The sequence below is a fragment of the Bombina bombina genome, chromosome 7 (assembly GCF_027579735.1).
Source record: "Bombina bombina isolate aBomBom1 chromosome 7, aBomBom1.pri, whole genome shotgun sequence".
Taxonomy (NCBI): domain Eukaryota; kingdom Metazoa; phylum Chordata; class Amphibia; order Anura; family Bombinatoridae; genus Bombina; species Bombina bombina.
The window spans coordinates 372,179,934-372,195,894 of record NC_069505.1 but is presented as its reverse complement, the minus strand read 5'-3'; the positions used below and the strand labels follow the sequence as shown (position 1 = coordinate 372,195,894).

The following is a 15,961-nucleotide window of genomic DNA, read 5'->3' as shown; positions in this document are numbered from 1 at the left end:
CTGTGCATGTCAACAATAGTGTGTGACGTACCATTACTGCACATACATATGCAAATGTACTACTAGAGAAAATAATTTAAAGGAACAGTCTATTCAAAGTTAAACTTTCAGGATTCAGATAGAGCATGTAGTTTTAAACAACTTTGTAATTTACTCCTATTATCAATTTTTCTTTGTTCACTTGGTATCTTCATTTGAAAAAGCAAGAATGCAAGCATAGGAGCCGGCCCAATTTTTGGTTCAGCACATGGGCAGCACTTTCTGATTGGTGTCCAAATGTAGTCAACCAATCAGCAAGCGCTACCCAGGTGCTCAACCAAAAATGGACCGACTCCTAAGCTGACATTCAAATAAAGATACCAAGAGAATTAATAAAAATTGATAATAGGAGTAAATTAGAAAGAGGATGCAATTTTAAGTGACTATCTGAATCATGAAAGTTTAAATTTGACTAGACTATCCCTTTAATGTTAAAAAGCCTTCATTTAAAAACTTATATCTATCTACCTATCAATATATCATCTATATATCTGTGTTACACATATGTACCTGTTATTTCAGGACCCTCAGTAGATGAACCAGGCTCCACGTAACATATCCAGGGATCGCTCATGATTAACTGCTATTAGAAATGAGTAAGGTCAAAACAACTAAACGCATAGTTATAATACATATGTTTAATGTGTAAAGACTGTAATAGTCTAGGACCCCAAATGTGAAGTTTGCTAAGGATGTATATAGTGCAATAGGGCTCCCAAATATATAATTTAAAAATCAGATCATATAAGTAAAAGAAGTAATGAAATAAAAAATACACAGTAAAACTTCATTGTTTAATCACATTACAAATGGTATTTTGTGGAAAAATTAAAAATAAAATTTTATATTCAAAGCATATTTTTTTCCTGTATTGTAAAATCAGTTTCTCCGCCTCTGATATTAGGCTGGATTATTCTAGGGGCTTGACGATATCTGCCATTTCATTCCACATGCAAATGATGTATATAAATCATGTGGTGTAGATTGTTTGGACTGAAGGATTCCTTCCTCAAATTAGTGCCCCATATTTATTCTAGTAACTATTGTTATTTGGTTATAGATTTTTTAAAAAGTATATGAATGCTACAGTACATGCAATAAAGTAGAACACAATTAGGAACAAAAAGGGTGCAACAGCACTACATTAATATTAGGGGAGATGCTATTATAGTAGGATTAGATTTCCTTAGCTGGAGTGCTTATGCAGGGATAGACTAGAGAACAAAATCAACATAGAGGTTGAACAGAAGTATGCATATATATATAGCACTTCACTCTCCCAATAAATAACCGTAATTATACCATCAAAATGGAAGATATGAATAGGTGATAGAAGTTAAAATATAACCTTTATTGTTTTATTTAAAATTGGAAAACAAACAACAACAACATAAAATTTAAAAACTGCAAAAAGTTGTGGACCAATGGAGCATGTATTGGCTAACACGTGGATATATTGAATGTTGGGGTAGTTATCAGATACGTTGTTTTTTTTTTTATCTAGATAACTATATGGCTGTAAATTGGCACTAAAGTGATTTAGAAAGAATATATATGGACTCTAGAAAGAGACCACAATATTCAAAATACACAGGCGCTAAACAGCTTAAAATAGGTATTAAAAAACGTGATTTTTAAACCATATAATGCAGTGAATATATGCTTGCAAATAACACCCAGTGCGAACTGAATCAACAAAGATGTGTGAACAACAGAAGTGTATAAAATATATATTTAATTACATAAATGAAATAAAATCATTAAAATATTTATACATATACAGGCGCTGATCAGGCGCAATATTGAAGTGTAGCATACATTTGAACAATAATGTGATACAAAAATTGTGATAATAGAACAACGTGAAAGGTTTAATGTTTCCCAGTATGAGATTCGATACGATGATTTTTCAAATGGCCCAGACTTTGAAGAAGGATTTATGTCTTCAATGGGAGCTGGAACGAGATGAGGAAGACCAATAAACGACAGAAAAGGCAACAAAATAAGGTTTTCACTTTTACTTACACCGGAGGTCGGTGGTTGAATCCTGCAAGTTCCTTTTCGTGGCGTAAAACTCCAAACCGCAGTGGGCAGCAAAAGTCGATCCAGCAGAATATGCAAACACCTTTGCACAGGTGGCTGGAAACGATGCACCTACGGAGGCCGGAGAGGGACAAAAATAGAGCACAAAAGAGCAACGCGTTTCAACCCGTAAACCGGGTCTTTTTCAAGCTCCCAACAGATAGATAAGTGTGTCATATATAGCCGATTGAATCAGGCTATTGGCTCAATTGCATCAGTGGGCGTATATTTTCCAAAGCAATTTCTTAGCCATAATGTTTTATCACAGTTCACTCAATCCTTCAACATATATTGTGTCAAAGAACAACTGATATTGTATCAGAGAACAAATTACATGTATATGTATATGTCTCTATTTGTGAAGCACAACTTTAGTTGTATCCATTCCGCACGGGGGTTATTATGACCATATATAAACATGTAAAACAACTTCTTATACAAATTCAAATATAATTTATAATCAAATTAGAATGTATATTTGATGATAAATAAATTTGGGGAAAAAATATATATATATATAGAAAACACATAGATAAAATGTATTTTCTACAAAAAAGTATATAAAAAATGCATATATTAGCGACAATAAAGAGTATCTTGAGGAAGAGCAGCAGATAACACTAGAAAGATACATGGATAACTTAAAATCAAGAATAAAAACTATGTATATAAGCTGATTATATAGAATAGGAGTTCAATCTTTTAGGAAACAGCCAATGTCAAAATCGACATTTAGATCTAGTGGATGTAACGTTTTTAGATCAAAAATCCATTTACTTTCTCTTCTTAAAAGATCATTATTTATATTTCCTCCTCTCCATTTCTTTTTGACTTTTTCTATTCCAAGATAAGAAAATTGGCTTAGATTCCCATTATTACACATACCAAAATGTTTAGCAATCGGTAAGTCTTTATTTCTTTTTAATGTAAAATTTTCTATGGACCACATATGTTCTCTAATACGTGTACGTAGGGGTCTGGAGGTCTCACCTGTATATTGTAGACCACATTTACACTGAATGATATTAATAATGTTGCTATCTGAGCATCTAATAAGGTCTTTTATCTTGTATGATTTTCCTGTTACATTTGATTTGAATTCTCTACATTTGGTTGAGTGTTCACAAGATTTACAGGTTAAACAGGGATAGAAGCCTAAGAGACTATTGCCCATTATGTCCAATTGGTTAACACCATTTGTACGACTATTACTGTCATATGTTGGTGCTAGAATGGTCTTAAGATTTTTCACTTTTTTGTACACTACTTGTGGTCTTGATGGAAGACTTGGACCTAATATTATTTTCCGCACTAAGGATATCTGTATGATCACACTTGCACTGGGCAGAGATTCAGTAATATCACTACACTACAATCACTTCTTCACTTAAACACTGGAATTTAAGGGGCTATGCCCGCCCCGTTTTATAATTAAATTCCCTCCCTGCACTCTTTTTTTTTTCTTTTTCTATGAGATTAAATGCACATGGATAAATTTATCACAAACTTTAAAGCCAACTCGCCAATCATGCCCCCCAAACCGAAAGACAAAAAACCACGCACATCTGACGCACATCTAGACACGGTAAATGAACCATCATTACATAGACTTGATACTCAACCATTAGTTAATCAGATGTCGGATCTCTTCCTACCACAATTTGAGTTGTTAAAAACCCAAATGACTGACATAATGTCAGAATTTAAACAGTTTTCTAACCGACTCACAGAAGTTGAAAATAGGGTATCGGTAAACGAGGATACACTATATAAGCAGGAACAAAACATAGATGCAAATACTAAAACCCTGAAAGTACTCCAAGCAAAAATCCATGAGTTAGAAGACCGCTCGCGGCGTAATAACCTTAAAATAATTGGCCTCCCCGACAACGGGGATTACGCAGATCTAATTCACTTCTCAAATACAACTCTCCCCATGGCTGTCGGTATCTTACAGAAAGATATACCAATACCAGTAGAAAGGGTACATAGGTTGGGGCCAATTAGGGACGCCATAAATGATAAGAATTATAACAGACCAGTAATGATTAAATATCTTAACTTTCAAGATAAGATGAATATCTTAAAACTTTATAGAAAAATGGAGAATTTATATATTGGCCAAAGTAAAGTTTTAATTTTTCAAGACTATTCCAGTGAGACTGCCTCTAAAAGAAAAGAGTTAGCCCCGTACTGTACCAAACTGATTAACGCTGGCTTCAAAGCTAGACTCATTTACCCTGCTAAAATTGTAATAGAGGAACAAGATGGTAAATGTACCCTCAACAATGTGTTAGAAGCCAGGGAATTTTGTAAAAATAAGAAAATTATCTGGTAAAAAAGGCAGATAAGGATAAGTTATATTAGAAGCATACACAAGTACTATGTGTTTTTTTAATTTTAAAATGTGTATTAGCCGGCTGCGGCTAATAATGCTGACCTGCTTTGAGATGTCTAAATCAGCAACTGACCTGCAGCGCAGGGACTTGAGTGTTGTTTTCTGCTCTTTTTTTTTGTCTCTTTTATTTGATTTTTTTTTTTTTTTTTTTTTCTCTCTCTTTCCTTTTTCTTTCTCTTTCTCTTTTCTTTCTCTTTTTCTTTTCGTTCTCTCTCCCTCTCCCCCTTGCCCTCTCTCTCCCCCACAGTCCATTTCATCTGTCTTGGCCTGCCTCCTTATTATTGTGGATACGGTATATCACTACTTTTCCCCTGATCCCCCAGCACAATGATAGATAAATTAAAATATCTTTCTTGGAATGTTGGCGGAATAACATCTCCTAGTAAAAGGAAAATAATTATCAAACAACTTGCTAGACATAAACCAGATATTGTTTGGCTACAGGAGACACATCTAAAGAGAGCAGAGATGGAGAAGTTCAAATGTAAATGGATAGGTAAGGTCATCTCTTCAGATTGCTCCAGGAGAAGGAAAGGGGTCGCTTTTCTTATTAATAAAAATTTACAATATAGTATTCAGAATATTCAAATTGATACACATGATAGGTGGTTAATCTTACACATTGAGATTGCTGGGGTTCGATATGTCCTGTGCAATATATATGGGCCCAATAATATAGACCAGGCTTTCTGGGACGATATCATTATTAAACTGTCACCCAACATAGACCAGAAAATTATAGTGGCGGGCGACTTCAATCTGACCCCTATGTCTGTCCTTGATAGATTCACCCCTAAACAGTACACCCCTCCTCTTAAAAAAATGCGCTTATTCTGCCAGATCTGTAAAAATCTTAAACTACATGATATTTGGCGTATCCAACACCCTGATACTAAATTATACACCTGCGAATCTAAATCGCATAGATCTTTCTCCCGGATTGATTTTTTTTTAATCTCTAGTCCTCTTCTCAAAGTCAGAAGTAAAGCGCAGATAAATGATATTGTAATTACTGATCACGCCATAATTTCTCTTGAACTGGAACTCCAGCCCCTTCTAGTAGAAGCAACTAACAATTTCTATTTCCCCAAACACCTAATAAACAATATTCCGTTCCAACACTGGTTACGTCATAAATGGCAAGAATATAGTTCTGACAATTATCTACATGCAGATAAACCAGAAATTTTTTGGGAAGCTGCAAAGGCATTCCTACGGGGACAGATTAAAGCTTATATGGTTATAGCCAAAAAGAAATATATTGCACGCGAACTACAGCTATCAAATACAGTCACGAACGCCTATAGAAACTATGTAATTACACCACTAAAGAAATTTTGGGACAAATATAAGATGGCCAGGCAGGACAGGGACCTTTTCTTAAGATCTAAATTGACCATGGAAGAAAGTAGAATGAATGCTCTCTATACAGGACATTACGGTAAATCTGCAAAATATCTGGCCAGACTGGATAAAGTTAGGAAAAAGAATAACACTATTGAGCAGTTAGTAGTGGGTGGTAAGAACCATACAGCATTGGCGGACATTAAAAATGTTTTCTTTGATTATTATCAAAAGATATACACTGCCAAAACAACTGACTCAAAGGACAGTGTGAGGTTCTGGAATAATATCTCATGTCCAATAGTCTCCCCTGACCAGATAGAAGCAATGAATCTTCCCATAACAACTTTGGAAGTCACAAAAGCCTTAGAGGAAGCTAAACTAGGCAAGGCCCCCGGCCCAGATCAATTACCTGCCGAGTTTTATAGATTACTTAAAGATGAGATTGTACCTATCCTTACCTCGTTGTTTAATGAGTATTATGTCAACAAAAAGGCCATGTCCAGATTCTTCTCGGCGTCAATCATCACCCTTATTCTTAAAAAGAATAAAGATCCTTCAGACCCTGGCTCATATAGACCGATTTCTCTACTGAATGTAGACTATAAAATGCTCACAACTATCATTGCTAATAGACTTAAAAATGTATTACAGGAGATTATCCACCCAGATCAGTCAGGCTTTATGATGGGCAGATCTCCAACAAAAAATATTCATAGAACATATATGATCCTTGAACATTTATGGAATAAACTCCATGAAAACAAAGTAGCATGTAAACAAGACTTTGCCCTAGTGATGATTGACGCCGAGAAGGCTTTTGATTCTATTATTTGGCAACACCTCCACAATGCCTTGTCCAACTTTGGTTTTTCTGGAAACATAACCCATTTTGTCAAAGCCATTTATAATTTTCCTATTTCCACGATTCTGGTTAACGGTAGCCAAACCGCGCCTCTTAAACTAGAAAAAGGGACTCGACAGGGCTGCCCCCTTTCCCCCCTGCTTTTTAACATAGCAATAGAACCTATGGCAATATATCTTCGCAAAGAAATCTCAGGCATAAAAATGGGCTCCCAAAGGTGTGTACTCTCCCTATACGCCGACGATCTACTACTCTATTTTAAAAACACTAAAAGAAACATCCCAAAAGCCCTCGAAATCCTAGAACAGTTCAGTCTAATATCCGGCTATAAAGTAAATACTCTTAAATCAGAGATATTATGGGTTTATAAACACAAGGAGAGCTTCCACCAACATAATTTCAGAGAAGTCGAAAGTTTTAGATATTTAGGAATCCAATTACATAGAGATCCTGCGCTATGGTATAAACTCAATTATACAGCTTTCTTTGCTAATATTACATCTAGAATACATCGTTGGTCCTTATTCCCACTCTCACTAACCGCAAAAATAATGCTTATTAAATCTATTCTTTTTCCTCAGTTACTGTATATAATGAACAATCTGCCGCTATTCATTCTGGACAAAGACATTAAGTTTTTTAATAGCACGTGTGCAGATCTTATCTGGAACAAAGGTAGACACATGCTCTCTATTAGAAAGCTCTCCCAAGCTAAGAAATTTGGAGGCCTCGCATTCCCGGATATTAAGTCCTATAATATAGCCATATTGGCACGATTTGGAGTAGACTGGTTACTAGCTGCCGACTATCTAACAAATAGTAACGCGGAGGAGGAGCTCATTAAGCCATTCTCCCTTATAGCGGCTCTACATTGTCCCCATAGACGACTCCCTGAAAAAATTAAATCATTAACCAGTATCTCTAATATTGTTAAAGCATGGCAGCAACTTTGTTCACGGCTAACGATTAACTTTCATATATCCAGCTTCCTTCCTATCATAGGTAACCCAGAGTTTGAGCCAGGACTTCAATATGCAATATATGATGGCTGGGCTAGTAAAGGCCTAATATTGATAGCACAATTATTAGATGAGGGATGGGGGGTACGCACGTTTGAGAATATTGCTACACAGTATAATATCTCGAACAAATCCTTCTATGCATATCTGCAGATCCGTCATTTTATCCAGGAAAAGCTGCAGATGGGGCCCTGGCCAGGGAAATACGATAGGGTTGGAGATTATATTAACGCATATAGTCAGGGGAAGCACTCAATCTCGCTATTGTACAATATATTGCTCGCAAAACAAGGCCAGTTAATTATGGAACAATGTTCAGCATACTGGGCTAGACATCTTAATGAAATTAATGATGAAATAATTAATAAAAGCATTAAATGGGTGAATGACGCACCCCTTCCTTTCTCCTGGAAGGAATCTCATCTAAAACTTCTTAATAACGCATACATTTCACCTAAAAGACATGCCAGCTGGTCCCCAGAAACGCAAGGACAGTGCTATAAATGTAAATCTCCTCTTGCAAATTTATCTCACTGCTTTTGGTACTGTCCAAAAATAAATCAGCTCTGGCGTAAAGTAAATTATTGGTTAAACAAGAATATACAGGAGCCCATTTCATTTGATCTAAACAAAATCTTTTTTATGGTATCAGATCCAGTATCCCATAACCTAGCAAACACCATTATCTTAATAGTTAGGAATCTAATATTAAAAAACTGGAAAAACAATAAAACCCCACCTTTTAGTCTATTTCTCCAAGCGGTTAAAACGCAAATTATGTTCGAGCAACTTAATGTCTCCAATGTCAGCGAAAAACAAATTCAACGATTCTTTAACAAATGGCTGACAGTAATACTGACCTACCCGCTTCCTACACAATACATACTTACCAAAGCATTTCAGAAATCTGCATATTTTGAAGGCTTAATCTTACGCAATATATTCCCTGTATCCTGGTATTAATAACCCCTTGTATATGATGTGGGGGACAGGGGGAGGGGGACGTCGGAGTAGAGAATCACATCTTCCCCCTTCCTTTTTTTTTTTTTTTTTTCTTTCTGTTTTTCTTTTGTTTTTGATGGCTGACTTGAAAATAAATATTTAAAAAAAAAAAAAAAAAGTATTATATGCAAGCTAGGCTCAGGTCATTATAGAAGTATTATCATTTGGGTTATAGTAAAAGCTTGTTCAGGAGCAAGGTCTTTATAATATCTGTTTCTTTATATGCTGGAATACAGAGTTTTGTTTTTTTTGTGCGTATGCGTCATGTTTGTTATGTTATTTTAGTCCAGTTAAAAATTTCAACAGTGAAGTTCTGATTAAGGAGGACAGGATGTAATTATATAATAAATGCAAGTGCCTATTTTCCTTTTTGTATATCCTTACCAAGAGAGTATTGGCTCCATTGATTTTGTTTTTCAGTTATAGAAGGATTAGGTTGAATGGTATTGTTTTTCAGTTTACAATTATGTTAACTTGTCATGATTTGTAAAGAGTTTTTGATACCCTGCGAGGTGAACTGAAAATGTTAAATGTGTTCATTTCAAATTGTATACACTGTTGAATTATAAATAAATATATATATAGAAAAGATTCTGAACAAGCACTGGAAGTTACTTAAAAATGACGAAATATTAGGTCCAAGTCTTCCATCAAGACCACAAGTAGTGTACAAAAAAGTGAAAAATCTTAAGACCATTCTAGCACCAACATATGACAGTAATAGTCGTACAAATGGTGTTAACCAATTGGACATAATGGGCAATAGTCTCTTAGGCTTCTATCCCTGTTTAACCTGTAAATCTTGTGAACACTCAACCAAATGTAGAGAATTCAAATCAAATGTAACAGGAAAATCATACAAGATAAAAGACCTTATTAGATGCTCAGATAGCAACATTATTAATATCATTCAGTGTAAATGTGGTCTACAATATACAGGTGAGACCTCCAGACCCCTACGTACACGTATTAGAGAACATATGTGGTCCATAGAAAATTTTACATTAAAAAGAAATAAAGACTTACCGATTGCTAAACATTTTGGTATGTGTAATAATGGGAATCTAAGCCAATTTTCTTATCTTGGAATAGAAAAAGTCAAAAAGAAATGGAGAGGAGGAAATATAAATAATGATCTTTTAAGAAGAGAAAGTAAATGGATTTTTGATCTAAAAACGTTACATCCACTAGATCTAAATGTCGATTTTGACATTGGCTGTTTCCTAAAAGATTGAACTCCTATTCTATATAATCAGCTTATATACATAGTTTTTATTCTTGATTTTAAGTTATCCATGTATCTTTCTAGTGTTATCTGCTGCTCTTCCTCAAGATACTCTTTATTGTCGCTAATATATGCATTTTTTATATACTTTTTTGTAGAAAATACATTTTATCTATGTGTTTTCTATATATATATATATTTTTTCCCCAAATTTATTTATCATCAAATATACATTCTAATTTGATTATAAATTATATTTGAATTTGTATAAGAAGTTGTTTTACATGTTTATATATGGTCATAATAACCCCCGTGCGGAATGGATACAACTAAAGTTGTGCTTCACAAATAGAGACATATACATATACATGTAATTTGTTCTCTGATACAATATCAGTTGTTCTTTGACACAATATATGTTGAAGGATTGAGTGAACTGTGATAAAACATTATGGCTAAGAAATTGCTTTGGAAAATATACGCCCACTGATGCAATTGAGCCAATAGCCTGATTCAATCGGCTATATATGACACACTTATCTATCTGTTGGGAGCTTGAAAAAGACCCGGTTTACGGGTTGAAACGCGTTGCTCTTTTGTGCTCTATTTTTGTCCCTCTCCGGCCTCCGTAGGTGCATCGTTTCCAGCCACCTGTGCAAAGGTGTTTGCATATTCTGCTGGATCGACTTTTGCTGCCCACTGCGGTTTGGAGTTTTACGCCACGAAAAGGAACTTGCAGGATTCAACCACCGACCTCCGGTGTAAGTAAAAGTGAAAACCTTATTTTGTTGCCTTTTCTGTCGTTTATTGGTCTTCCTCATCTCGTTCCAGCTCCCATTGAAGACATAAATCCTTCTTCAAAGTCTGGGCCATTTGAAAAATCATCGTATCGAATCTCATACTGGGAAACATTAAACCTTTCACGTTGTTCTATTATCACAATTTTTGTATCACATTATTGTTCAAATGTATGCTACACTTCAATATTGCGCCTGATCAGCGCCTGTATATGTATAAATATTTTAATGATTTTATTTCATTTATGTAATTAAATATATATTTTATACACTTCTGTTGTTCACACATCTTTGTTGATTCAGTTCGCACTGGGTGTTATTTGCAAGCATATATTCACTGCATTATATGGTTTAAAAATCACGTTTTTTAATACCTATTTTAAGCTGTTTAGCGCCTGTGTATTTTGAATATTGTGGTCTCTTTCTAGAGTCCATATATATTCTTTCTAAATCACTTTAGTAATTGAGGTTGGGAGTTTCCTCTATATAATCACAGGTTTAATAGTTCTCTTTTTTTTGCGCAGTTAACCCTTTCGTTTTTCTGTAAATTGGCACTAACATTACAGTGTAAATCTTCAGATTTAAAGCCATTATATATAGAAAACAATTTAATAAAGTTGGTGAAAAAATACTTTGATTTCCTACCCAAAAGTGAACATCATGAGCCATTGATAAGAGACACAAAATTATAATATATGATATTGAATATTAAAATATCACCAAGTGATCCAATTACTGGATACCATAGAATAGTATACGCTAACAGAGGCTTCAATATAGTACACCCAAGATATACAATAGTTGGTTAAATATATATGGATAAGATATTCTACCTTATTAGAAAGTGTTTAACAACCCTACAATAATGGTTTATTTTGCTTGACATTAGAACAACAAGAGTCACTGACCTAACACTTTGTGCAAATAAGCTCTTATAATTAAATTTAAAGACCTTGTGCTAAACTATTGGTAAATGATATAAGGCTTTGGTATTCACACTGAGCCAAGTATATCTATTTTCCAGTATAAGTGGAAATATACAACCAATTTACCATTCACACAATTGAGCCACTGACAAAAGACACTACATGACAATATCTGTCTCATTAACAGGGGTGACCTTATTTATTTGGTTTGGAGGATTCACATTATTTAGCTGACAATTCAGACCTTATACTAATCCCAACCAAGGAATAAAAAAAAAACCCAACGTATCTGATAACTACCCCAACATTCGATATATTCACGTGTTAGCCAATACATGCTCCATTGGTCCACAACTTTTTGCAGTTTTTAAATTTTATATTGTTGTTGTTTGTTTTCCAATTTTAAATAAACCAATAAAGGTTATATTTTAACTTCTATCACCTATTCATATCTTCCATTTTGATGGTATAATTACGGTTATTTATTGGGAGAGTGAAGTGCTATATATATGCATACTTCTGTTCAACCTCTATGTTGATTTTGTTCTCTAGTTTATCCATGCATAAGCACTCCAGCTAAGGAAATCTAATCCTACTATAATAGCATCTCCCCTAATATTAATGTAGTGCTGTTGCACCCTTTTTGTTCCTAATTGCAATACTCCTATAGCTATATAGGATTCCAGCAACTTTTAGCACACACCTTTATTCCATATAAAATTATGGCAAGTAAATTTGATTTGGATAAACAGACCAGAGAAAAAAAGAGATTAACTGACTTAAATGAAGTTTTTCAAAACTCAACAGTAGGTAATCAAGATATTAATTGTCTTCCTGCGCTAAAGGCCAGGTTATGTGGTCCTAAAGCTAAAACATTTGAGGTGACACTGAATATATGGAAATAATCACTCAGGACATAAAAGATGTTAGATATAAGCTAATATTTATTATTGATAAAAGAGATGATTAAAATATATTCTATGACAATTTATTTTTAAAAATTTTATTAAAAAATTGATTGAAAATTGAATTTAATTGAATTTGTATTAAAAAGCTGATATATTAAAATATATTCGGCAAAAATAACAGAGGCAAAAAGATAAAGAGATAAAATATAGGTGAGGTGAGTGTACTGAGCAGAGGATATAGTTAGTATACACAGCACATATAATTAGTATGTTAGTATAGTTAGTGGGGTTATTATAACAACAGATGCGGTTAGTATACAACAGGTGTAATGAGTGCAGTGGATTTGATTGAGGTTAAAGTGTAAACTATAAAATGTGTCAGCTAAAGGTGTATAAGCTAAAGGTGTGTGTGCTAAAAATATATTATAAACTAAAATAGTGTAAGCTAAACAGCTATAGATTGAATACACCTAAATTCATGTAGTAGACAGTTGTGCAAAAAAGCAATGTAAATAGAGCTTAGGTTAAAAGGTAAAGTTAATAAAGCTAAGTTAATAAAGCTAGAACAATGTAACTAAAATTTAGTATAAAGAATAGCCATTTCAAACACAATTGTGATAGAACTGTAAAGTGGATCTGAAGTTTTAAAAAAGTTCTTTTCTGTGCACAGATAAAGAGTGTTGGCATATGCAAAATGTTGGGCAAGTGAAATTTTCAGTGCAGTCTCCTTTTAATATTAAAAGTACCTTGTAAGATCAGACTCAAAGTCTGTTTTGTAGTTCAATCCTATAGTAAACGCAAGTGAAGTAATCCGAAGTTCAGGTAATACCAGGTTACCTTAAGCTGCTTTTTTCAAGGAAGCATCTGTCAGGTTGTGAATATAATACCTTATTTCTTTCTTTCCTTGTCCTTTATGGTAAAGCCAGGTTACCACTTTGAAATTCGAGCAGCATACAGGACTGTTGTGGCGTTATTGTGGGGCTTCCGCATCTGGAAGCAGAGTAATTTTTGTCCGGTCTTTTTCCTGCTGATGGTAGTCTGACGTCACAGACTACGGTGGCTCAAATTGGCCAAAAAGAAGTAACGCGTTTCGGTCGTGGACCTTTCTCAAAGCAAAGCAGCTTAAGGTAACCTGGTATTACCTGAACTTCGGATTACTTCACTTGCGTTTACTATAGGATTGAACTACAAAACAGACTTTGAGTCTGATCTTACAAGGTACTTTTAATATTAAAAGGAGACGGCACTGAAAATTTCACTTGCCCAACATTTTGCATATGCCAACACTCTTTATCTGTGCACAGAAAAGAACTTTTTTAAAACTTCAGATCCACTTTACAGTTCTATCACAATTGTGTTTGAAATGGCTATTCTTTATACTAAATTTTAGTTACATTGTTCTAGCTTTATTAACTTAGCTTTATTAACTTTACCTTTTAACCTAAGCTCTATTTACATTGCTTTTTTGCACAACTGTCTACTACATGAATTTAGGTGTATTCAATCTATAGCTGTTTAGCTTACACTATTTTAGTTTATAATATATTTTTAGCACACACACCTTTAGCTTATACACCTTTAGCTGACACATTTTATAGTTTACACTTTAACCTCAATCAAATCCACTGCACTCATTACACCTGTTGTATACTAACCGCATCTGTTGTTATAATAACCCCACTAACTATACTAACATACTAATTATATGTGCTGTGTATACTAACTATATCCTCTGCTCAGTACACTCACCTCACCTATATTTTATCTCTTTATCTTTTTGCCTCTGTTATTTTTGCCGAATATATTTTAATATATCAGCTTTTTAATACAAATTCAATTAAATTCAATTTTCAATCAATTTTTTAATACAATTTTTAAAAATAAATTGTCATAGAATATATTTTAATCATCTCTTTTATCAATAATAAATATTAGCTTATATCTAACATATTTTATGTCCTGAGTGATTATTTCCATATATTCAGTGTCACCTCAAATGTTTTAGCTTTAGGACCACATAACCTGGCCTTTAGCGCAGGAAGACAATTCATATAGATTTTAATCATCAATTTTATCTGGGGATTTTTTGATATCAACCTGTGTACTTTGAGGTAAACTGTTTCAGCGCGCTCTCTCCCTCGATATATTCCAATCAAGATATTAATACAAATAATTTGGACATCCTGTTGAGAGACCTACACAAAAATCTATTTAAACAAGATAAACTGTGGTGGGACCAACAATTCTGTGAACAGTACATTCAGAGAAACTTGATACCCAGAGGGCTAAGGATACAACTATTTCCGGCATTTGAGTTTAAACTGAAAAATCTAAGTGAGGAATGGGAAGAAGCTCTAAGTGAGTGTTCCAATAAATTGATGAAAATTCTCATTAAACATGATTCATATGAATATGAGAGATTAGAGGAAACCATCAAAACTCAAAATGAACAATTAAAGAAATTTGAGAACTTAAAAGAATTTGAGAATGCATACAATAGATATCAAAAAGAATTAGACAAATGTGAAACAGAAATTAAAAACACAATGGCCTAGATTTAGAGTTCGGCGGTAAAAGGGCTGTTAACGCTCCGCGGGTTTTTTTCTGGCCGCACCATAAATTTAACTCTGGTATCGAGAGTTCAAACAAATGCTGCGTTAGGCTCCAAAAAAGGAGCGTAGAGCATTTTTACCGCAAATGCAACTCTCGATACCAGAGTTGCTTACGGACGCGGCCGGCATCAAAAACGTGCTCGTGCACGATTCTCCCATAGGAAACAATGGGGCTGTTTGAGCTGAAAAAAAACCTAACACCTGCAAAAAAGCAGCGTTCAGCTCCTAACGCAGCCCCATTGTTTCCTATGGGGAAACACCTCCTAAGTCTGCACCTAACACCCTAACATGTACCCCGAGTCTAAACACCCCTAACCTTACACTTATTAACCCCTAATCTGCCGCCCCCGCTATCGCTGACCCCTGCATTACACTTTTAACCCCTAATCTGCCGCTCCGTAAACCGCCGCCACCTACGTTATCCCTATGTACCCCTAATCTGCTGCCCTAACATCGCCGACCCCTATGTTATATTTATTAACCCCTAATCTGCCCCCCACAACGTCGCCGACACCTACCTACACTTATTAACCCCTAATCTGCCGAGCGGACCTGAGCGCTACTATAATAAAGTTATTAACCCCTAATCCGCCTCACTAACCCTATCATAAATAGTATTAACCCCTAATCTGCCCTCCCTAACATCGCCGACACCTACCTTCAATTATTAACCCCTAATCTGCCGACCGGAGCTCACCGCTATTCTAATAAATGTATTAACCCCTAAAGCTAAGTCTAACCCTA

At 34.7% G+C, this 15,961-nt stretch overlaps 1 protein-coding gene across 6 annotated transcripts in view; it reads right to left on the bottom strand.

Annotated features, from left to right (window-relative positions):
- The window catches only part of LOC128666465 (serine/threonine-protein kinase MARK1), a 110,859-nt gene that overhangs the window by 3,029 nt on the left and 91,869 nt on the right, over window positions 1–15,961 (bottom strand). For 5 of the 6 annotated variants that reach the window (XM_053721081.1, XM_053721079.1, XM_053721082.1 and 2 more), the window contains one exon: window positions 550–622. In XM_053721081.1, the coding sequence (XP_053577056.1) occupies window positions 550–622 (73 nt within the window). The remainder of the gene's footprint in view (window positions 1–549; window positions 623–15,961) is intronic. The other variant, XM_053721078.1, reaches the window with a different exon arrangement.